Genomic DNA, 25,712 nt, shown 5'->3' with positions numbered 1-25,712 from the left:
ATTGAATTGCTTTCAAGTTAAAAAGGGAACTATGCTCCTTACATTGACAACAACGGAATACAGGAAATACCATATACTTACTTTGAATCTAGAAGCTCCAATGCAGTGAGAGGGTACAAAGGAGGCCACTGGTGAAGTAATGAATAAGTTTTGGCAAGATTAACCCATTTCCAGTTTGGGGCACTTGCCAGTATTTTAGGAAGACAATTTGGGTGTTTGAAGCAGTAATAACGTTTTTCCCACAAAAAGGCTTTATCTTCTTTAGAAAGTCTGCACACATAATAGAATCAATTTATTCATCAGTGATATAATGACACAGTTATAATCCCAATGATTAAATATATAAAAGAAATTCATTCATTTAGGACAGCCACTTAGTAAAACCATTAATACTAATTTGGAATAGAAAAATGCAATTTACAGCAAGTAGCACTAATTAACCTTAATTTGGAGATGGAAATAAATCACTCTGCCTTGATAAAACAGTCTTAGTACAGTAAAAATATACTGGCCCCGGTGCGATAGTGTAGTGGTTAAAGTCCTCGCCTTGCACGTGCCTGGATCCCATATGGGCACCAGTTCTAATTCCAGTGGCCCTAATTCCCATCCAGCTCCCTGCTTGTGGCCTGGGAAAGCAGTCAAGGACCACCCAAAGCCTTGTGACCCTGCACCTACATAGCAGACCCGGAAGAGGCTCGAGGCTCCTGGCTCCTGGTTTTGGATTGACTCAGCTCCAGCCATTGTGGTCACTTGGGGAGTGAACCATTGGACGGAAGATCTTCCTCTCTGTCTCTCCTCCTCTCTGTATGTCTGCTTTTCTAATAAAAATAAGTAAATCTTAAAAAATATATAAATATATATATTTACATATACACATTTATATCACATGAGATATATATGATATATAAGATTTTTTGAGCTACAAACTAGATGTAAGGCATCAGAGTTTGCATAAGTAGACCTTACCCTAAGTGACAGCGAGGATTTCATCCAGTTCTTACAAGTAAAATCAAATGCCACACAAAGAACAAATGCTACTGAACTGAGGAATAGTCAAAGTGAAAAAGACTTATTTTGGAGATTCTAATTGCTTTATGTTTAAGAACAAATGTTTATATGGATGAAATATTTCACTACTAACAAATAAATCTTTAAAAAAAAAAAATTTGTCCCCATATCCTATTTTAAAAACATCCCCTGGCCCAGCGTGGTAGCCTAGTGGTTAATGTCCTCTCCTTGTTTGCACTGGGATCCCTTACGTGTGCTGGTTCGTATCCCAGCTGCTCTACTTCCCATCCAGCTCCCTGCTTGTGGCCTATGAAAGCAGTTGAGGACAGGCCAAAGCCTTGGACCCTGCACCCATGTGGGAAACTTGGAAGAGGCTATTAGCTCCTGACTGACCTAGCTCCAGCCACTATGGTCACTTGGAGAGTGAAGCAGCAGACAGAAGATCTTTCTGTCTTTCCTCCTCTCTGATATCTCACTTTCCAGTAAAAATACATAAATAATAAAAAAGAAAAAAGAAAACCTTCTTCATAGAGTAAGGAAATTAATCCATGAATATCAATTGAAAATATACTGCCAGTTTTGCCTTTTGATCACATAAGCTGTTCACTAGTGGAAATTTCCAAACTTCTAGAAATCATATCGTCTATGAAGACTATGAAGTGTCTTAAATAGAAAAGTTCTTAAAACTCAAAACTTCTTCAAATAGAAAACTTACCACACCAAAAGCACTGCTAATCATGAACTTAACTGCGCATTTAATATAACTCCTGAACTTGAGCTTTGCTGTGCAGGAGATACTCAAGGAAAACAGAATAAATGGAGCCTACCCAAGTGATGAGTCTTTGTGAAGAATGTCAAGAAGTCTCCCTTTTGTATCACTCTCCAGTGTTTCTAAGTTGTATTGTTGTATGATGCCTCTGTCAACTTGAGGAGCTGTATAAATAATATCAAATGTAGGAGAAGGAAAATCAACCTAAAAAAAAAAGAGATTATTGTCTACACATCTGCTGTGATTTAATGATTTTTCTTAGCAATCATAGATTTGATTAAATGTCAAATTGTTGATTTGTGGTTTTTTGCTGAAAATTACTGTCACTGTTGGTAATTCTCAATGCACATATAATTTATGGCCTGGGTAGAATGAATGCTTGCTTGTTTTTCTGAAATAGGAAATAGTATATTGATATTTAAGTTGAAGAGCTGAGATTAAAAAAAGCTAGGTTTCTTTAATAACAACCCAAATCATAACAAATACTATTCAGACAGAAATCTAAATTGAAGCCTAAGATGTCAAGTAACACCATTACCTGTAGCACTATTCTTTCCATGACACATCCTTTTCTGGGGGCTGTTCCAGGAAGAGTATTTATATGTGACGAAGTCCAAAGATACAGAAGTTTAGTTCCACATGTTAGAAATCTTCATGAATATAAGAAAGAACACTGTGATTTTCGTTTTATAAATTATAATCTTCTCGATTCACATGGTAATGAATTTAAAATGTTAGTATTCCATCCATTGAATATATAAAGTATATGTTAAAGCAACATTAACAACAGGTAATGATATCAAATAAGTCTGAGTAACATGGAATAATAGTTAAGAACGGACCTGGAGCCAGGTTGCCTGTTCAAATCCAACTCCACCTATACAAGCTAACTCCACTGTGGCAAAATATTAACCTCTGTACTTTATAATGAGGTACCTATTTCCTGGATAAAGAGGGGTTTATAACAACAACTCTTCTCAGAATTGCTGTAAGAAGGATAAGTGTATGTGTATGGCAAGAGGACTAATGCCCTGCACAGTGAGTGCTATGTGTTGGTTATCACAGTAAATCTAGTGTTATAAAAGTTAAACAAGCTTCTTGTTCTTTTTAAAGACTTATTTAGTTATTTGAAAGTTGGAATTACAGAGACAGAGAAAGAGAGCTTCATAAGTTGGTTCATTTCCCAGTACCAGCAACAACCAGTTGCTGAAGCCAGGAGCGAGGAGTTTCTTTCAGGTCTCCTATGAGTGTAGCAGGGGCCCCAGCACTTGGGCCATGTGCTCTGCTGCTTTTCTGTCCATTAGCAAAAGCCGCATTGCAAGTGGGGCAGTCAGGACATGAACTGACACCCATATGGAATTCCATCTCTACAAGAGGTGGCTTTATCCAGTATACTACAGCAGTATCCTCTAAGTAGGCTTACTAACTCCAGCACATTACTGATGACTAAATATGCTAATGGGCATCATCAAATTCCAGAATGCTTTGCATATTTCTCTTACTTAACTAGCTTTATTTTTTTTTTTAGGAAATTGTCTTATAGCACATATTATAACTAAAAATATAGCAAAAGTGTTCAGCCAAACAGATTACACTATCCCAGTAGCTACCAACAGACAAAACATTTAAAAGGATTTCTTTTCCCACAAAGCAAAAAAATCCTAGAGCTAGCACTGTGGTACAGCACAAGCAACTACTTGAAGTGCTGGGATCCCCTATGAGTGCTGGTTGTAGTCCCAGCTTCTCTAACTTCCAATACAGTTCCCACTAAGGTCCTTGAGAAAGCAGCAGAACACGGCCTAAGTACTTGTGCGCCTGCATCCATGTGGAGACTCAGAAGTTCCTACTCTTGACTTTGATCTGGCACTCCCCTCAATGATGAGGTCATTTGGGGGAGTGAACCAGCAGTTGGAAGATCTATCTCTCTTTTTCTCTCTGTAATTCTCTTTTTCAAACAAAATCTTCAATAAAAAAAGGGTTTTTACATACATGGGCATTTTGGAGATTAATGAGCAGTGTTCCATGACATTAAAGAATATAGTAGTCAAGAAAGAAAAAAAGGCAGGAAATAATGTGTAGTGCAGGCTCATGGAAACTGGAAGGCAAAGAGAAAATTGGGAGTTTTCTGTGCACGTTTGTGTGAATATCAAGGAAATTTATAAGACCATGTGTTAGGTCAACACAGTACTTTTACTTGAATAAACAGTCATTGCCTGTTGCTTTTAATCTGAATAGTGACAATCTTCCATTCAACCCTACAGAATATTACTTTGGCTTCCTTTGTTGTGTGTTTCTGAACTCACCTCCTCTTATCAGACTGGAAAAATAGACAAAGATTTTTAACTCTTATATGTTACCATTTAGTTCTGATGTGAATATATGGCCATAGTACTCCAACATAACAACCAGTTTACTTACTTCTTAAAGTCAAAAAGAGGTAAAGAAACTCTGCCCAAAACTTCTGGACCCTTTCTTTGCTTATTAGAATCAGGAGAACTTCCACTGTTCTGATTTAAAATTCCAAAAAGGGTAAGATGAAGAAGTGATTCTAATGGCAATTGTGATAGCTGGATGGGAAAAATGATTCTATAGGAAGAGAAAATGCATTGAAAGAAAAGCCAAATTAGAAAATGAAGCTTAAACCTTTAAAGTAAAAGCAATGTTAAGTACTTTATTTGACTTAATAATCTTTAATCATGGGTAACCTAAAACTAGGTATCAAGTCTGATTAACCTGTATTACTAAGAAAGATTTTGTTAACAATATAGAATTACAAAACATAATGTTTTGTAAGCACCTTTACCTAAGACATGTAGTGTCAATTACCAGGCAAAATAACAGTGATCACTTTTATTTCTTTAAAAAATCAACTAGTTGAATGATAATGAGTATTCTGTTTAGGGGTATAAGCATACACATATACACACAAATATTTATGTATTGCAGTGATTTGAAAGAACATATGAACTCGTGGGGTGATTCCCAGTTCCAACGAAACTGTATCACATAATACAATGTAATCAATGAATAAAAAAAAAAAATATGAACTCAATAGTGCCTACTCTAATAAATATTAAACTGTTAAAAATTTTAAATTATTTAACTGATTTCAGACACGTATTTTTGTCATTTTAAATAATAAAGGAAAACAGAGTAGTAATTAATAAAAGTGGAACAGTGAAAATTTGTACAACTGTCTATCTGCATAAGTAATGACACTGTTCCCTTAGTTGAAAAAAAGGATACAATAATTCAGAGTATATAATATATCATGTTTTACACGAATTTAAGATCATTAGGTTTTAATTTTTTTTGGTTATATGTTAATCAAGAATAAACATTCTTATACAGTGTTACTGAAAAAAATACTAAGCAATGTTATATCAGCATGCTAGAATTTTTTTACAAATAAATTTACATCTTTCACTTGACAAAACCTAGAAAGAATTAATGGCATATTTTTGAAAGGTACCAATATATAGTTAAAAGCATTATCTGACATTTTAATGAGAATTTCTGTTTTACAGAATCATATCCAGAAGACATCAGTTAGACAACAGAATGAATTTCAATGTAAGCAGTGCTAAAATCCACGGAAAAAGAATAGGGTGCACCCAAAGAATTAAAAGGCCAAAAAGTTCACTTACAGTTCATCCCATTTAATAAGATAGAAGAAATTTTTATAAGTGCCAACCTTCTTTGATTGAATAGGTTTAAAAAGATCCTTTCCATTGTGAGACAGAGAGCACATCAAATAGTATTTTTCATAACTGAGAAAAAAAAAAGATTCTAATTTTATTTCTGTCTTGATAATATAAGCAAGCTAACGAATACAAGTATACAATGTTAATTATTCTAAAATGGTTAAAATCTGACAAAATTCGATCACTATTCACTGTCCATTTTACTTGGACAGTCAGAGTTACAGAGAAAGAGAGGTTTTCATACCTGGTTCACTCGCCAAATGGCTACAATCACCAGAGCCTGAGTGGAACCGAAGCTGGGAGTCAGGAGCTTCCTCCAAGTGTCCTATGCGACTGCAGGGGCCAAAGCAATTGGGTCTCCTTTGCTGCTTTTCCAGGCCATAAGCAAAGAGTTGAATTGGAAGTGGAGCAGTCAAGACTGAAACAGGCGCCCCACTGGATGTCAGTACTTCTAGGCTGAAGATTACCCTATTGTACCAGCATGCCAGGCCTCTAATTCAATTCAATCTTTAGAAATTCATCTAGGACCTGGCACCATGGCCTAGCAGCTAAAGTCCTCGCACTGAATGCACTGGGATCCCATATGGGCACCGGTTCGTGTCCTGGCAGCTCCACTTCCCATCCAGCTCCCTGCTTGTGGCCTGGGAAAGCAGTCGAGGATGGCCCAAAGCTTGGGACCCTGCACCTGTGTGGGAGACCTAGAAGAGCCTCAGGGCTCCTGGCTTCAGATTGGCTCAGTTCCAGCCATTGCAGCTTCTTGGGGAGTGAATCACTGGACGGAAGATATTCCTGTCTCTCCTCCTCTCTGTACATCTGACTTTGTAATAAAAGTAAATAAATCTTAAACAAAAAAGAAATTCATGTAAATTTTGATCATTTCAAATTCTATGAGAACAGAGAACAGATACATTAAAAGGAATAACAGGAGGGACATTTGCAGCAGATTCTAGTCTACAGGGACACTACTTTCAAGTTCAAGTGGCTGCAAATGTAGACCCTGGTAGAAAGCAGGTGGTCACTCAAATCAATGGATCCCTGCCACCTACATGGGAGACCTGAATGGAGTTTCTGGCTCATGGCTTCAGCTTGGCCTCCTCGCTCTAACTGTTGTAGGCAGTTGGGGAGTTAAACAGTGAAACAGTAAATGGAACCTCTCTCTCTCAAAAAAAAAAAGTTAAAAATAACTATACCCTACTAATAATTTTACTATGGGGATTACATATTACTTTGTTCATATATGTTAAATAAACTTTTTAAATGATTTTTTATTGTAAAGGCTGTTATACAGAGAAAAGGAGAAACAAAGACAAAGATCTTCAATCTGCTGGTTCACTCCAAAAGTAGCTAAAACAGTTGGGGATGAGCCTATCCAAAGTCAGGAGCCAGGAGCTCTTCCAGGTCTCCCACATCGGTGTATCCTTGACTGCTTTCCCAGGCCACAAGCGGGAGCTGGATGGGAAGTGGAGCAGCTAGGATATTAACCAGGTCCTATATGGGATCCTAGCAGATGCAGGGGAGATTTAGCCACTAGGTTACCATGCCAGGCCCTATGTTAATATTTAAAATCTTAATATTTTAAATCTTTTGGGATCACAAAATAACTATCCTTAGCAATTTCCTCAATTTTATTATATTTGCCCTTATTTATTTCATTTTACTAGTTTTATTTCCATATTCATTATGACTGTTTTTTGGATATCTGTTCTTTAATAATAGTGTCACCATTTTTATTTTTTTGTGGGCCAGTGCTGTGGCATAATAGTAAACCTCCTCCTGTGGTGCCAGTTGGAATCCCAGCAGCTAGACTTCTGACCAGGTTCCTGCTAATGGCCTGGGAAACTAATGCAGGAGGACCCAAGCCCTTGAGCCTCTGCATCCACACGGGATGCCTAGGAGATCCTGACTCCAGGCTTCATACCAGCCCAGCTTTACCCACTGCACCATGATACAAATCCCCACAATTGCCATGCTTTTATACCACTGATTAAAGAAAAAATAATTTATAATGGAAAGATCATATTAAAAACTCAACATAAGGGACATTTTTGTACAACAGATGAAGTCATTACTTGTGATTTCTACATCTCATATCAGAGTGTGGGATCAAATCCTGCCTCTACTTCCAATCCAGCTTCTTGCTAACATCTGGGAGGCAGTGTACAATGGCACAAGCACTTGGGAAACCTGGACAGAATTCCAGGCTCCTGACCTCAGCCTGGCTCAGCCACTGTTACTGCAGGCATTTGGGAGGGATTTAGCAAACTAAAGAATTCTCTTTTATCCCTTCCTCTGTCTTTCAAATAAATAAAACTAAAAGCTTAGTAATAAATAAATTATAAAGTGCTAAACTAAAAATGAATGGGGAAAACATCCAGAAGTCTAGTGCCATTCAGCTCTGTTTTCAAATTTCCCCAGTTACACAGGAAAAGTAGAAAAAATTCATTTATTAATTAGCATAATTTCTGCTTTTAAGTTTCCTACCTTTTGTGTATATTCAGATAGCTTTTATTTGAACAGCTTAAAATATCTGCAATTTTTGTAAAAATCACAAAGAAAACTTCTTTTTTAAAGATTTATTTATTTTTCTTGGAAAGGCAGATATACAGAGAAGCAGATACAGAGAGAAAGATCTCCCATCTGCTGATTCATTCCCCAAGTGGCCAAAGTGTCCCGAGCTGAGCTGATCTGAACCCAGGAGCAAAAAATCTTATTCTGGGTCTCCCATGCAGGTGCTGGGTCCCAAGGCTTTGGGCCGTCCTCAACTGCTTTCCCAGGCCACAAGCAGGGAGCTGGATGGGAAGCAGAGCAATTGGGACATGAGTTAGTGTCCATGTGGGATCCCAGTACATGTAAGGTGAGGATTCCAGCCACTAGGCTATTGCTCTAGGCCCACAAAGGAAAATCTTAAAAAAAAAAAAAAAAAAAAATTAGAGATATAAAAAACTTCCATCCTCAAATACCCACAAAAGCCAGTCTGAGTCTTCTGAGCCAAGCCAAAGAAATAAGTACAGAACTTAACCTGAGTCTCCCTGTGAGTGTCAGGGGCTGAAGCACTTGTGCCATCAGCTGCTCATCCGGTATGCTCATCAGCAGAAAACTAGATCAGAACCAGGAAGACAGGGTTCAACCAGGCACTGCAACATGACTGTCTGCGCCACAAAAGTGATTCTTGGGTTGTTTCCGTACTGTAGTAGGCTAAGCCTCATCCTGCAGTGCTGGCATCCCATGTGGGCATGGGTTCAAGTCCTGGTTGCTGCACTTCTGATCCAGCTTGTTGCTTGTGGCCTGGGAAAGCAGTGGAGGAAGACTTAAGTTCTTGAGCCCCTGCATGCATGAGGGAGACCTGGAAGAAATTCCTGGCTGATGGCTTTAGAGTAGCTCAGCTCCAGCCATTGCGACCAGTTGGGAAGTGAACCAGTAGATAGAAAATTTCCCTGGGCCTGGCCTAGCAGCTAAAGTCCTTGCCTTGAAAGCACCAGGATCCCATATGGGAACTGGTTCTGATCCCAGCAGCTCCAATTCCCATCCAGCTCCCTGGCTGTGGCCTGGGAAACCAGTGGAGGATGGCCCAAAACCTTGGGACCCTGCACCCGTGTGGGAGACCTGGAGGAAGCTCCTGGTTCCCGGCTTTGGATCAGCATAGCACTGGCCGTTGCGCACACTTGGGGAGTCAATCATCGGACGGAAGATCTTCCTTTCTGTCTCTCCTCCTCTCTGTATATCTGACTTTGCAATAAAAATAAATAAATATTAAAAAAAAAAAAAAGAAAAAAGAAAATCTGTCACCCATCCTCTTTCTGTAATTTTGCCTTTCATATAAAAATGGATGTCTTAAAAAAAAAAGGGATTCTTGTATATCCATCTAAGCACCAAGATAACAGTGCTTGCTGACACTTACACTTTCATATTTTCTTCCGAACAGTTACTTACTTTGATACCCAGTTACTTGATATTCCGTGTGCAGCAAAAACAGTAAATTGGAGCTGTTCTGTTGTTGTCCATGCTTCCTTGGTGCTCCTGGAATTTTGGGGAAGGTCTGCAGGTCTCCTGCCAGAACTGGTATGGAGTCTGAGAAGATCATACACTGCTGTAGTTAACTGGTCCATGTTCACTTGAATGGGATTTTCAGGATTTAATGAGCCTACAAATAAAGAAAAAGTTAATTATGTTATATTATGCAGAAGCAATAATAATGCAAACATTTAAAAAATTTAAAGACATACCTCCAGCTGAACTCTTGTTACTGTCCCCGCCAGACAATGAAGTCACCTGCACAAATGGAAACATCAGTCAAATAAGTCATACAATATAAAACGTTTATCTTCATCTTCAATACAGTTAATTAAATGCTGTCTCACAGAAACCCTTCTCAGTGCAAACTGCACTGTTGTACTGGAAGAATGAATATAACAGTGAAGAATGCAAAGAAAAAGAAATTCCAAAGCCAGGTAAGCATGATTTTTAGCATCAAGAAAATTAGAACTGAAAACTGCTACAACATATCTGCCTTGTTAACTTGAAACACAGAAGTGATAAAAACGCTAATATTTTATTTCTCATTAGTTGCTCTACAGTTGCAAAAGGATATCCTTAAAAAATTCAGAACTCGAGCCCGGCGGCGTGGCCTAGCAGCTAAAGTCCTCACCTTGAAAGCCTCGGGATCCCATATGGGCGCCGGTTCTAATCCCGGTGGCTCCACTTCCCACCCAGCTCCCTGCTTGTGGCCTGGGAAAAGTAGTGGAGGATGGCCCAAAGCTTTGGGACCCTGCACCCGCGTGGGAGACCCAGAAGAGGTTCCTGGATCCCAGCATCAGATCGGCACACACTGGCCATTGCGGCTCACTTGGGGAGTGAGACATCGGATGAAAGATCTTCCTCTCTGTCTCTCCTCCTCTCTGTATATCTGACTTTGTAATAACAAAATAAATAAATCTTTGAAAAAAAATTTTTAAAAAAGATTCAGAACTCTTATTAGTGACTCAAAAAGGCTCTTACCAATTATTTAAGTTGAACTCCACTCCCACCTACTCTGCTACTTTTATCTAGTGAGTAGAATGAATAAATGCCTCACATAACATTACGAAAAGAATAGCAGAAAAATTTCAAATATATTTAATTTCTAAAATGAGGCATACAAGAAGAGCAACAAAAATTGCTATATAATATACAGATAGGATCTCTGTAAAAATGAATATAGTCTAAGCAACATAACTTTTCCTTCCTTTAAATATGACTTATGAGATCTACCTTTTCTTTCATCCTTCTGCTACAGATGTAAACATCCATAAAATCTCCATGGAAACACCAGAAGGTAGGGCTTTCATCAGAAGCAACAGCTTCTAATAAGCAGAGGGGCTATGTGGCCGCTTGCAAGGGGAAAAGCCCCTGCTGCACAGGCTTCTTGGTGCTTTCACAGGAAAGCGGGATGGCCTGAAGAACCTCCCCACTGCCTCCTCTCAGTATGTCTGACTTTGTAATAAAAATAGAATAAATCTTAAAAAAAAAAAAAAAAAAGAAAGAAAAAAAAGAACCTCCCCACTGGCAATCGATGTTTCCATCCAGAGGGATAAGTGGCAGCTATGACTCTCCAGCTCTTCCAAGTTCAGTTTCTATCTCTGAACCTCAAACCAACTTAGCTAGAAGCTCACAAAGCTCTTCCAACATGGTCCATCTCCAAACTAAGAAATCATCGACCTAACTAAACAAGTGATCAACTCAAAAGTAAAAGTCACCAAGCTGGTGTCTGGCCTAATACGATGTCAGTTAAGAGACCACTGTCCCATATGACAGCATCTGGCTGTGACACTCAATTTGGACTCCTGACTATTGCTTCATGCTAATATAGATCTGGGAGGTAGTGGTAACTGGGTTCCTCTCACTTATGAAGGCGACCTGATTGAGTTTACCAATGTAGCTATTATTGGGAGTGAATCAGCAAACATGAGCTCATTCTGTTTCTCAAATAAATAACTGACTAAAAATTGTTAAAGTCAAAATTTCCCAGTGTAAATGACAGATGTTCACTTAAGCATATACTTGCACGTAATAGAATGGTAATTACTAAAAACACTTACTTCGGAACCTCTGCTCCTTGGAAGATTAACTGCTCTTTTTAGTTTCTTCACTGACTCTGTAATGGCAGGAGTCTCCACACCATCTAAAGCACTACAGATTTTTCTCACAGCTTTAATTACTTGATCCACTCCTCGGTGTTGGTTCTTTAAAAATAAAAAGTGAATTAAGGAAAGAGGAGAAAAAGAAAACTAAGCATGTAGAATTTAAAAGATTAATTTCACCAATGAAGTTGGAAATCAGACATTTTACTTCTGCCTAAGAACAGATAACTTTTGCTCTTTTGTAATAAAGTATCACAGCTTTTCATCAAATAAAGTAGGAAAAAACAAGGCTAATTTTCATTGACACAATTATTCATATGTCATTTCATATTAGAATATAAAATAAAACAAATTATAAGCAAATTACTAAATCATTAAAAAGACTTTTACTCTCATTTTGGAATAATTTCCACAATGAAAGAAATCCTTCTATCCCTCCTACAAAAATCTGATATTGACTAAGCTCTTCAGAGGCGGGCTGTATATTGGCACTGAGGACCAGGATGGGAAATGAGTCAACTTCATCACTTGCTTCTATATATAAAGATCAACTGCTTTTATCATATCCACATGTAATATAACTGTAATATATAAATACACTGTAAAGCCACACAGCTGGTAAGAGTTTTAAATTTAAGAATTTTTTCATTAAGTATCACCCTTATACATAAAAACATATATCATAAAACTTTTTTATTTAAAGATTTATTTTATTTTTATTATAAAGTCAGATATACAGAGAGGAAGAGAGACAGAGAGGAAGATCTTCCATCCGATGATTCACTCCCCAAGTGACTGCAACGACCACCGCTGCGTCGATCCAAAGCCAGGAACCAGGAACCTCTTCCAGGTCTCCCACATGGGTTCAGGGTATCAAAGCTTTGGGCCATCCTCCACTACTTTTCCCAGGCCACAAGCAGGGAGCTGCATGGGAAGTGGAGCTGCTGGGATCAGAATCAGTGCCCGTATGGGATCCCGGCGCGTTCAAGGCGAGAACTTTAGCCGCTAGGCCACCCCACCAGGCCATCAAACTTTTTTTTAATATTTATTTATTTTTGTTACAAAGTCAGATATACAGAGAGGAGGAGAGACAGAGAGGAAGATCTTCTGTCCGACGATTCACTCCCCAAGTGTGCGCAATGGCCAGTGCTATGCTGATCCAAAGCCGGGAACCAGGAGCTTCCTCCAGGTCTCCCACACGGGTACAGGGTCCCAATGCGTTGGGCCATCCTCAACTGCTTTCCCAGGCCACAAGCAGGGAGCTGGATGGGAATTGGAGCTGCCGGGATCAGAACCGGCGCCCATATGGGATCCTGGTGCTTTCAAGGCAAGGACTTTAGCTGCTAGGCCACTGTGCCAGGCCCAACTCATAAAACTTTTATGACAAGTACTATTAAACTGGACTGAAACTCAGCACTATACTAACCCTTAAAAATTTATATTTTTCCACCCTTGAGGCTTAGCTACAACAAACTGAATGTTCCTTTCACCTTCAAGATTAAGTGAATCAACCTCATTTTCTCCAAGACCCAGCCACCCCGCAGTTCTCAGGACCTTAGGTCTGCCTTCTAGTTCTCTAGTTTGCTTACACTTCTGCTTTCTTTCACTCCATATTCTGCTTTACTTCCAGTTGTTAGGGCTAGACCCTTCATTTCTTTGCCAGTTGACACAATCTTAAGTCTCTCAATAGAGGGCACCACAGGACCACTGAAAACAAGCAGAAAGCAGTGTTCCAATCCTCCTTTTTAAAAAAAAAAAAAAAAATTCAGTGTAAGAACCCTGAGGTTATCAAAGACTAACTCTAGCTGTGCCCTCAATCCAAATTCTCCTTTTTTTCTGACAGTTCTTCCAATAGTTCTCTCTCAAGTATTTTTTGCCAACTGTAAGCCATGTGTTCCTGTGATAGCCATACCTTCTCTCCAAAGAATCTGAATTTCAGTCTGGGATTGGGGGAAAGTCTTATCAAGTCCATAGAGTTGCTTCACTGTTCATTTTTTCCCAGCCTAGAGCTGATGGTAGCCTTCATACACCTGCTAATTCTGGACTCATAGAAGGATCGGTCATCTTTTTTCTTAAAAGGCCAACTAATAAAAATTTTAGGTTTATGGACCAAATATCCATTTCAGCTCTACAAATGACGCATGAAGACAGAGATCACACATACATAAATAACCATGACTATGTACAATAAATCTTTACTTGCAAAAACAGGCAGCAGGACAGAGTTGGTGTGCAAACCACAATAAGCCAACTCCTGCTGTAAAGTGCTCCTATTAGCTCACTATTACTAATTAACATGTGGTCATTTTTTCCCACTGCATGTCAAATTTTGCTTTAGATATATCTCATTCTCTACTTCCTGTAAAAAAGCTTCATTCCTAAATGTCTATGTAGAAAATCTGCAATATCTTCAACCTCAAACCATACCCTATTAGAATCTTATCATAACCATACCCTAACCACAACCTCGTTTGCTTCCAGCCTCAAACACCCTCATTGTGAAGTAATTGTCCTTTGAGCTCAAGACTTTTACCAAACTGCTCAAAATATCTAAGAAATTCTCAGAACTCCAAAGATAAAACTTTCTCAATTCCAGTGGTAATCTCTACACCATTTAAATTTCCTTCAGTTGTCCTTGACCAGCAATCTTCACTATTCCCCTTGGAAACGTAAACCAAATCATTAATCCTTACCTCAAAAAACCCTATTGCCATCCTAAATTTTAGCAAATGAATTATATCGTATCCCTAGAAAACTAACGGTCAGGAGCAATAAAAACTTCCTGACCTCTCCCTAGAATCTATTTGTGAGAAATTCAAACATAATCTACAAAAATGTATACATAAATATTTACACCGGCATGATTTGTGATAATCAAAATATAATCAACTTATGTCTATGTTGATCCTTGTATAGCCATACAATGAAAAATTGAGCAATAAAGCAGGAAAAAAGAACAGATATGTTTTAAAATTGGATTGTGACAATCACACAACTCTGCATTTACTAAAAAGTAAAAATCAATGAATTATATGCATACACTGAACAAATGATGCCAAGTCACTATTCTAGACAAGATGGTTAGTGAGGAGCTCTCTGATGACACATGGGCACTAAACTTAATGCAATAAAAATTTCTGGGGAAAGAGCAGTGGTGAGAACAGTAAGCTCAAGGTCTCCCATCGACAATATTTGAAAGAAAACCATCCAGAAAAAGAAAGCAGGCAATCAGGAGTCAGGTAAGGAGGTGGCGGTCAGTCTGCGCAAAGCCTTGAAGCCATAATCAGGGCAGGGCTTTGAATTCTACGTAGTAAGACAGTAAGCAGGATTTGGAGAAAAAGACTCGAGCCTTTTAGTGGGAGCAAATACTTGGTTTACTTTCCAAACGTGGGCATTTGCTGGCACGGGGCCCAGCCAAAGCATGAAGCTAGGAATGCTTCCAGGGCTCCCACTCTAGGGTAGCCAGAATCCAGTTGTTTGAGTCCTGACTGCTAACTCCAGAAACCAGCATTAGGAGGAAACTGGAGCCAGGAACTAGAGACAGGCACTACACAGGTACTTTGGTTTAGAATGTGAGAATCTTGATTTGGGTTACATGGGACTGCTATGCTGATTAAACACCCTGGAAAGGACTGGGCATTGTGGCAGAGCCAGACACTTCAGACACCGACATCACATGCTGAAGTGCCTCGGACTAAGTCTCACCTTACTTGCAACTCATTTTCCTGTGAACTGGTAGGCAGCAGATGATGGTCAGAGCACTCAGTCCCCTCCTACCCACACAGGAGACAGACTGATTTACTGGACCCTGGCTTTCGCCTGCTTCAGCCTTGGCTGTAGCAAACATTTTGGGGAGTGAATCCAGTGGAAGTGAAGAGATCCCTCACCTTCTGTCTGTCATTTAGCCTTTGAAATAAATACAAATCATGTAAAACAAAACAAAACAAAAAAGAATGTGAGAATCTTAACTGCGAGGCTAAATGCCCACCCAAAGAACTTATAAATTTTTATTTTCTTTCTTTCAAAAAGACCCTCTTTGGCTCTGGGCTTATCTCATTGTGCGTGTGTTTTCTGCTCTTATTTCCTTAAAAATAAACTTTAGTTGGAAAAATCTTAGATTTATATTTTTAAAAATAGTACACAGAATTCCAATATAACATTAAAAGAAACTGGGTTAAGCAACATCTTACGTGTCAAAACATATGTAAGATTTAATACTAACACATTACTAGTAAGTTGTACTCGTACTGGCTAACACACGAAAGAGTCAAGTCTGAGTCAAGTTTCTTTGGGGACCCCACAAACTGAACCACTGGACTCAGAACTCCAGCCACGGGAAGAACTACAGGATCCGTGGTCTGACTGTGGAGTACATGTGTCAGAACTGGCCTCCTCAGTGGCTAAGATGGTGCAGTGGACAGTATGCCCAGATGCAAATGGAGGATATGGCAGCTCCTTGGGACCTGCAGAGGACATCTAGTGCCACAACAGAGGAAGGAGAGCAGAACAAATTGGTCAACTACCCTACCCGAGCATTGACATCTAGTTTCTGGGCAAGTGGAGACTCTAAGGTGCACTAAGTCAGCTAATGGACCTTGCAACGATTTTCTTATCCTTGGATCGATGAGATCGACAGCATTTCAGAACAATCAATACCACCTGAGCAGAACCCGTTAGCGCGTGCTCCACCATCCTGGGATGGTATCAGGTAGCTGCTCCCCATCCCCAGGTACTGAGACAGATGGGAGGCTGGGTGTGGCTTCTCCCCTAACCTCACCCTTTCCCCAGATACAGAAGAAGAAAGAAAATTTGCAAGCAATGATCCCATCCACTTTCCCCTGATTCTCGACTCTTCCCACCCTGGTCAACTGTGTAAACATCAAAAGTGAAAAAAAAAAAAGGGAGAGAGAGAGAGAGAACGAACCTGGGTAAAGCAACATCTTGCATAAGTATGTTACATTTGTCAATACAAATGTAATACCAATACATTAAGTTGACTCCAGACTATACTCAGATTTTACCAGTTTTTCCACTTGCACTTTTTTCTTTTCCAGGATACAATCTAGAACACTGCATTTAGCATCCTTAAAAAAAAAAAAAAAGGCAAAAAGCTTGGTTCACTCCCCAAATGGCTGCAACAGCCAGAGTTGAGCCCGTTTGAAGCCAGTAGCTTCTTCTGGGTCTTCCACATGGATGCAGGGGCCCAAAGGCTTAGGTCATTTCTATTTGCTGGTTCACTCCTTAAATAGCCCCAGTAGTTAGCACTTGGCTGCCAAATTGAGGAGTCAAGAACTTCGTTGAAGTCTTCTGTATGGGTGGCCAGAACTCGAACACCTGGCCCATTTTGTGCTGCCTTTCCCAGGCCATCAGCAGAGCTGCATTGGAAGTGAAATAGTCAGGACATGAACCAGCACCCACATGGGATGCCACAACAGTTGCTCTATGTGCCATGCCACAATACTGACCCTCAGATGTGGGCATATTAATCAGCATCTTAACTGAAAGCTACTGCCTGATCTAGTACTTTATTTCTAAAATGAGGTTACTTTGGTTGCCTGTGAACTAGATATTATAGAAGAACAGGATAGGCAATGAGAGATTAGTAAGGAACTACTGTGAATGACTAGGACTAGAGTTCTGGTGCTGAAGAAAAATAGTCACACAATGAATTATTTTCAAGGTAAAGCTGACATGAATTAGACTGAATATGGAATGTCAAAGATCTTTTACTTAAGAAGTCAAAGATGATGTTGAGGTTTTGACCCGAGTAAATGGAAGGACAGAGTTGCCAATTATTACAGGGAAGTAACAGAGGTATTTTGGGAGCGGAAGTTACATAGGATATCTCTGTACCTTCCTCTCAGTTTTGTTCTGATTCTAAAACTGCTCTTGCATTAAACAAAAACAAACAAAAACTTTTAAAAAAGAAAAGAAGACTAAAGGATAAATAGATACAAAGGACAATAGAAAAAAATAAGTCTTATACATCTTAAATTTGAGATGTCAGTTAATTAGACATTCATATAAAGATATTAATTAATGGCTATTCTTATTTGGAGTTGGGGGGAAAATATCAAGGCCACATATACACATTTTAGTCAATAGCATAAAGATATGTTAAGATGTCCTAGCATGTGAACTTAGAGAAAGAGACCACAGAACTGAGCCTTGATGACATTTTGGGTTGGAGGTGGTCAGAGAGATAGAGATCTTACAGGGAAAAAAAAAGCCTACAAGTTAGAGTGAGACAGAGGACCCAAAGCAAATGGGAACACAAAGATGATATCCCAGAGGTCGATTACATGGTTTAAGAAGGAAGAATCTATTGTAATAAATAATAGATAGAGGAGGAATAAGTTTTAGTATAAAACTACACAGTAGGGTGATTAAGCTAGAAATTGTGTACTATATATTTCAAAATAGCCAGCAGAAAGGATTTTGCAGTGTTGTAGATGTCTGTGATTCTAGCATCTCATAAGGGTGCCAGCTATGTCCAAGTTGCTCCACTTCAGATCCAGCTTCCCGTTAATGGCCTGTGAAGAGCAGTGGAGGATGACCCCAATGTTTGGGCACCTGCTGGCCTCCCAGGTGAGATGCCCAGTTGAAGTTGTGACTCCTGGCTTTGTCCAGGATCAACCCTGGACATTGTGGCCTCCTTGGTTGAACCAGAAGATGGACGATTATCTCTCTGTGACTCTCATTTTCAAACAAATAAATGAATCCTATTTTTAATATATATATATATATATAAATATATTTTTTTTTACAGGCCCGGCGCAGTGGCCTAGTGGCTGAAGTCCTCGCCTTGAGCCCCGGGATCCCATGTGGGCGCCAGTTCTGATCCCAGCAGCTCCACTTCCCATCCAACTCCCTGCTTGTGGCCTGGGAAAGCAGGAGAGGACGGCCCAAAGCTTTGGGACCCTGCACCCGTGTGGGAGACCTGGAAGACGTTTCTGGCTCCTGCCTTAGGATCAGCACAGCACCGGCCTTTGCGCTTGCTTAAGGAGTGAATCATCAGATGGAGGATCTTTCTCTCTGTCTCTCCTCCTCTCTGAGTATTTGACTTTCCAATAAAAATAAATAAAGATTTAAAAATATATATTTTTTATTGGAAAGGGAGATTACAGAAAGAAGGAGATACAAAGATTTTCCGTCCACTGGCTCACTCCCCAAGTGGCCACAATGGCCAGAGCTGAGGCAATCCAAACTAGGAGACAGGAGTTTCTTCCTGGTCTTCCACATGGGAACAGAGTCTCAAGGCCTTGGACAGTCCTCTACTGCTTTCCTAGGCCACAAGCAGGGACCTGGATGGGAAGCAGAGTAGCCAGGACACGAACTGGTGCCCATATGGGATCCTGGTGTGTGCAAGATGAGGGTTTAACCACTAGGCTAACACACCGGTTCCAATAAATCATTTAAAAAAAACTTATTTTAGGGCCCTGCACAGTGGCCTAGCAGCTAAAGTCCTCGCCTTGAAAGCCCTGGGATCCCATATGGGCGCCGGTTCTCATCCCTGCAGCTCCACTTCCCATCCAGCTCCCTGCTTGTGGCCTGGGAAAGCAGTGGAGGATGGCCCAAAGCTTTGGGACCCTGCACCCGCGTGGGAGACCTGGAAGAGGTTCCTGGTTCCTGGCATCGGATCTGCGCGCACCGGCCAGTTGCGGCTCACTTGGGGAGTGAAACATCGGATGGAAGATTTTCCTCTCTGTCTATCGGCTTTCCAATAACAATAAAATCTTTAAAAAAAAAAAAAAAGTTATTTTAAATGTTCTCACCATAAAGAAGTGAAAAGTGTTCCAGGAAATAGACATGCTAAACTTTTATTTGATACTGAAAAATACATGCACATATCAAAACTTAACACAGCACACTGAAAACAAACACTATTTTTTGTCAATTAAAAGTAAAAATTAAAAAAAAGCACAGACATACAAAACTACATAAAGGTTGAGAAAAATAAAGACTAAGTTGACTACTGGAATTGGGATCACAGATGTCTTTGCTGATCTAAACATGTACAGTTCAGGCAAGTGCAAAGACTGAAAGCCTGATTAGCATGGGAAAAAGGGAAAGGAGGAAATGAATATTACAAAACCAATTAACTTTAAGTAGTTGTGTCACAAGGAAAACAGAAATGCTATGGCCACTGCAGGGGAAAGTGCATTATTTTGCTTTATTTAAGTAACGTTTCCACTTGCACTGATCAACCTGTTGATCTCATGTAATCTCACAGCTACAAAATATGGTTTATATTCTGATTTCCTAAGTTATTCCCTCTAACTTGGAACACCGACAGAGAATGCAAAATCCCTAAAAATTGCCTATTCTGCATCTTTTTCTGGATGCATAACATTCATTTCAAATATAATGTCCAAAACTGAATTCTTGATCTTCCTCCTCAAATCTCTACTTCTCAGTTTCCATACTGAAAATTCCAGCTGCTCAGATAGAACATTTTGAAAGTTACCATAAATTCCTCTTTTCACGTTCCACATCCAATCTATAGATAAGTTCTCTGAACATTACCTTCAAATTCCCCCACAGAATTTAGTCCTACATCGTCACCACTTGTACGAGCAATCTCCTCTCCAGTGCCTGAAAAACATATGCCTTGTTGGTTTGTGACGCAAGCAGACACTGTTTTGAGAACAAACTCTGCTAGAACACTGCACACACACGCGAGCAGTGGCCAAAAGCTGATGAAGCTCTCAGAGGCAGTTGGCGTTCTTAGCTAGTAAATTCAGATGCTGGAGGTCATGAAGGAGACAGCAGCAGCCAGAGGAGGACAGAGAACAGTGCCAATGTCTGAGAATGAAAGCTGCATCGACAGGGGCCAAGCTTGGCAAGGCCGGAGCCCAGGCAGCACACATTCCTAAGATGACTGGACCCATGTTCTGTTCTGTTCCACCCTCACAGCATGCGATGATCCGCCTGAGGACCTCCTGGTTGGGATGGAGCTAATTCAGTAGATCCACAAATAAATGAAATTAACATAAAGTAGGGTTCCACAAACCAATAATAGTCATGTGAACAGGCACTGTAATGACTCCATTCTCTCAGAGACAGGATTCCTTTGTTTCCTCTCCTTTCAAAAAACTTCTTTCTCGGGCCCGGCGGCGTGGCCAAGCAGCTAAAGTCCTCGCCTTGAATGCCCCGGGATCCCATACGGGCGCCGGTTCTAATCCCGGCAACCCCACTTCCCGTCCAGCTCCCTGCTTGTGGCCTGGGAAAGCAGTCGAGGACGGCCCAAAGCCTTAGGGCTCTGCACCCATGTGGGAGACCTGGAAGAGGTTGTGGCTCCTGGCTTCAGATCAGCGCAGCACCGGCCACTGCAGTCACTTGGGGAGTGAATCATCGGACGGAAGATCTTCCTCTCTGTCTCTCCTCCTCTCTGTATATCTGACTTTGTAATAAAATAAATATATATATAAATAAATCAAAAAAGAAAAACAGCACCATAACAAAAAACCTCAAAAACTTCTGTCTTTCCTTTTCTCCTTAAGTGTCATCCCTTCTTCAAACCCCGTGCATTCTGCCCTGGCAGCAGCAGATTGGTTTACTCTTGCCTGTCTCCCTCACTCTACTGAAGTTACAAAGGCCTAAACAGATCGCATAAACTTCTTCCTGGTATGATACTTCTCCCTCTCCTTCCTTTAGTTCTTCACTACCATTCATGTTTTCAACAAGGCCTTCTCTGAACACCGTATTCAAAATTTCAATATTATCTTCCTCCTCCCCCACCACTTAGCACTTACTATTTACCTCTCTTTCTCACCCACATATCCATACCACACCCAACACTTACACAATGACACTTCAAAGCATTCACAGAAAATGGAATTAAAAGACAAATTTAGCAATGGGCATTTGGCTTAGTGGATACTGGTTCGAGCCCTGGCTGCTCCACTTCTAATCCAGCTACGTGTTAATATGCCTGGGAAAGCAGCAGCTACTGGCCCAAGTGTTTTGGGTCCCTGAGCCCACAAAGACCAGTAAGAAGCCCCTGGCTTCAGACCAGCCCAGCTCCAGCTGTTGAAGTCACTTGGGGAGTGAACCAGTGGAAAATCTATCTCTCTGTAACTCAGCCTTTCAAAGCAATAAATAAATCTTAAAAACAAAAAACAGGGCCCGGCAGTGTGGCCTAGTGGCTAAAGTCCTCACCTTGAAAGCCCTGGGATCCCATATGGGCGCCGGTTCTAATCCCTGCAGCTCCACTTCCCATCCAGCTCTCTGCTTGTGGCCTGGGAAAGCAGTTGAGGACGGCCCAATGCATTAGGACCCTGCACCCACGTGGGAGACCTGGAAGAGGTTCCTGGTTCCCGGCATCGGATCTGCGCGCACCGGCCGTTGCGGCTCACTTGGGGAGTGAAACATCAGATGGAAGATCTTCCTCTCTGTCTCTCCTCCTCTCTGTATATCCAGCTTTCCAATAATAATAAAATCTTTAAAAAAAACAAAAAACAAAAAACAACAACAGCAGAAAAACCCCACCAATTAAGGACACCCATGTCCCCTTATCATAGTGCCTTGAGTTTCAAGTCCTGGTTCCACTTCTACTTCACTTTTGATGCTAATGCGCCTTCTAGGAGGCAGCAAGTGATGGTTCAAGTGTTTGGGTTGCTATCACCCCCATGACATATCTGGATGGAATTCCAGCATCCCAGCTTTGGCCTGGCCCCGTAGATGGAACCCTCTTTCTTTATCTCTGTCCCTGCCTCTCAAATATAAAGTAAATTTTAAAGAATGGCTAGCTTAAGGAAAAAATGAGAGATTTTTTTGTTGTTGTTGTTGTTGCAAAGATATGCTGAAACCCATGTGTATGAGGGCTCTTCAAAAAGTTCATGAAGACTGTGAATTATCAAAAATCTATCATGGATTTTAAATTTATCCACTAAAATAAACTTACCTTTTAATTCAATTTATCCATGAACATTTTGAAGCACATGTGCATATGTGCATATTCCTAGTTTATTTGATAGCCTATCTGCACCAACTACAAAGCAAATTATTTGGAGGCAAGGAGTATGGTCTCCTTCTTTCATTGCCACATAAGACAAGATTTTCAGTAATAAGATATTCAATATAAGAATATGCTTATGGGCCCGGCACCGTGGCCTAGCGGCTAAAGTCCTCGCCTTGAAAGCCCCAGGATCCCATATGGGCGCCGGTTCTAATCCCGGCAGCTCCACTACCCATCCAGCTCCCTGCTTCTGGCCTGGGAAAGCAGTTGAGGACGGCCCAACGCATTGGGACCCTGCACCCGTGTGGGAGACCCGGAAGAGGTTCCTGGCTCCCGGCTTCGGATTGGCGCAGCACTGGCCATTGCGGCTCACTTGGGGAGTGAATCATCGGACGGAAGATCTTCCTCTCTGTCTCTCCTCCTCTGTGTATATCTGGTGTAATAAAATGAATAAATCTTTAAAAAAAAAAAAAAAAAGAATATGCTTATATAAGGCCCAGCGCAGTGGCCTAGCAGCTAAAGTCCTCGCCTTGAACACACCGGGATCCCATATGGGCGCCAGTTCTCATCCCAGCAGCTCCACTTCCCATCCAGCTCCCTGCTTGTGGCCTGGGAAAGCAGTTGAGGACGGCCCAATGCTTTGGGACCCTGCACCTGTGTGGGAGACCCGGAAGAGGTTCCTGGCTCCCGGCTTCGGATTGGCGCAGCACTGGCCATTGCAGCTCACTTGGGGAGTGAATCATCGGATGGAAGATCTTCCTTTCTGTCTCTCCTCCTCTCTGTATATCTGGCTTTCTAATAAAAATGAATAAATCTTAAAAAAAAAGAAAAAGAATATGCTTATGTACTAAAAAAATTGGAAGTCATCCTACACTTTCCTCTTATATTCAATCACCAACCAAATCTTACCAATTTTATTCCCCAAATAGCAATTTTATATCCCAAATATTGTTAATTAGTTTCCCCCTTTTCAGTTTCAACACAGTCATTATCTTTCACTGAGACTACACGTGGGGGGCCCAGCACAACAGCCTAGTGGCAAAGTCCTTGTCTTGCATGTGCTGGGATTCCATATGGCGCCAAAGAGTATCTGGCTCCTGGCTTCAGATTGGCTCAGCTCCAGCCATTGGAGCCACTTTGGAGAGAGAGCTAGTGGATGGAAGATCTTTCTCTCTCTCTCTCTCTCCTCTCTATAAATCTGACTTTCCAATAATCAATAAATAATTGAATAAATAAGTAAATAAATAGTAATAATAATAATAAAAAAAAACGGGGCTGGCACATTTTCTGAACTGAATAACCCTCTACTTCCAAGCACCCGCATACCACACGGGGCTAGTTTGTGTCCTGGGAGCGCCACTTCCTTCAAGTTCTCTGCTTATGACCTGGGAAAGCAGAGAAGGATGGCCCAAAGCCTTGGGACCCTCTGCCCACAAGGGAGACCCAGAGGAAGCTCCTGACTTTGGTCATCCGCTCCAACCGATGCAGCCATTCGGGGAGTGAACCAGCAGATGGAAGATTTTTTTTCTGTCTCTTCTTCTCTCTGTAAATTTGCCTTTCCAACAAAAATAAATAAATCTTGAACGCACACACACACACAACTCTGAAACCAAATCTGTCATCTTAAATCAAACTTTTACAATTTGGTCAGAGTGATTTCAGAGTCTAAGTTAAATAAGTCAGTCATCCCCTCTTACCCTCTAATCCTTGCCTAAAAGCACCTTAGTTAGCTAGTGTAGGGCTTCGCTTTTTTTCCCTGTGAAAAGGCCAGCAATAAACAATGCAGGCTTTTTAGGTTATAAGGTCTCTGTTTCAGTTCCTAGAGTTGGAATACAAATATCAACAACAAAGACAATATGTAAACAAACTAGGTTAAACTCAAAAACATGTCTTCACAGAAACAGAAAGTGGGCTGAGGCTCAATATGGCTCCCTGACCTAGAAGATACAGTAAAACTCCTTAAATTGACATAACTTTGGTTTAGTTGTTTCTACTATAACTCTTAATTTTCTGTTCACACATTGCATCCTATTACAGAACTGTTCATACTGCCATACAATTATCACATCTGTGTGCTTGTTTGTTTTCTGTTCTCACCTTTCTTCTAACTCACAGTTAAGAGTTGGCTCAAGAACCATTCCTCCAAGGAAGCCTTCCTTGAACATTTCAACTGGGTAAGGTACTCTTCCTTGTCCTACCAAAAACCTGAATGAATCCCTGTATGTTAACTTTACTATACCACATTGCTATATTGTTTACATTCTCCATCATTAATTTTCAAGTTCCTGACAGGCAGGGATGTGGTCATTCGTTTTCAAATTTCAAGTACCTAGTATATAGTAAGAATCCTAGAAATGTGTTTTAACTAGAAGAAAGATTCCTTCTAGTAATAAAACCAAAGGGGAATAAACATATGGACTCCAGCATTACCGAGAATTCTGGTTAGTCAGTAGGTCAGAAAACAAGACAGCAAATATCAAGAATGTAACTTAAAATGTCTCAAAAGATTTAATCCAATGTCATCACCAGAATTTAAAATAGAAAGAATGACTAAGTCATTATGCAAAATGTGAATCAACACTTACTTCTGTTTGAAGAGCAAGTTTCACTTGGCTGTGATAAGAATCTAACAGTTCTTCAACAGGATGTCTGAAACAAAGAACCATCATTGTGGCTAAAGAATACTAAACTTAAAAAAAATGATTGTTTAAATCACCAAAAAATTTTTATGTGTCTAAAAATCATCAGATACATTACCGTGTCATAACTTCTTTATATGGTTTTTCTATTTGATACACATACTTGTTTAAATCCACAGGTGTTTCATCATCTTCTGCCTAAACACGCAAATGTACATGTCAAGATGAGATACACATTTTGGTCCTTTATGTTTCTAAATTAAATATGATTAAACATGATGAAATCTTGAAATTAATGTGCTTTTTCAGAAATAAATAAAATAAACATAAAATTCCATCAGAATTAGTCATTATCTATAAATGTCTCAGAAAAAAAGTGAGTTAATATTCTGGAAAAAAAAAAGGTTTGGTTTGGTTTTGAAATGGAAAACATAAAATACTTTTTAAGTCTAGTTTCTGATCTATAAATAACTCTTACTGCAAAAACTACTTGAGTTCTAAATATAGAGTACACTT

The 25,712-nt window shown here is 40.2% G+C and overlaps 1 protein-coding gene across 1 annotated transcript in view; it reads right to left on the bottom strand.

Annotated features, from left to right (window-relative positions):
- The window catches only part of PIK3C2A (phosphatidylinositol-4-phosphate 3-kinase catalytic subunit type 2 alpha), a 104,558-nt gene that overhangs the window by 21,097 nt on the left and 57,749 nt on the right, over positions 1–25,712 (bottom strand). The window contains exons 7-16 of the mRNA XM_004593748.3: positions 25,315–25,394; positions 25,143–25,206; positions 11,556–11,699; positions 9,705–9,750; positions 9,412–9,622; positions 5,425–5,547; positions 4,196–4,363; positions 2,316–2,427; positions 1,836–1,981; positions 82–270 (exon numbers count right to left, since the gene is read on the bottom strand). Of these exons, the coding sequence (XP_004593805.2) occupies positions 82–270; positions 1,836–1,981; positions 2,316–2,427; positions 4,196–4,363; positions 5,425–5,547; positions 9,412–9,622; positions 9,705–9,750; positions 11,556–11,699; positions 25,143–25,206; positions 25,315–25,394 (1,283 nt within the window). The remainder of the gene's footprint in view (positions 1–81; positions 271–1,835; positions 1,982–2,315; positions 2,428–4,195; positions 4,364–5,424; positions 5,548–9,411; positions 9,623–9,704; positions 9,751–11,555; positions 11,700–25,142; positions 25,207–25,314; positions 25,395–25,712) is intronic.

Source organism: Ochotona princeps, chromosome 4 (genome assembly GCF_030435755.1).
Source record: "Ochotona princeps isolate mOchPri1 chromosome 4, mOchPri1.hap1, whole genome shotgun sequence".
NCBI classification, from domain to species: Eukaryota; Metazoa; Chordata; class Mammalia; order Lagomorpha; family Ochotonidae; genus Ochotona; species Ochotona princeps.
Note: the sequence above shows the minus strand (reverse complement) of the source record. Positions and strands in the feature narration are given on the sequence as shown.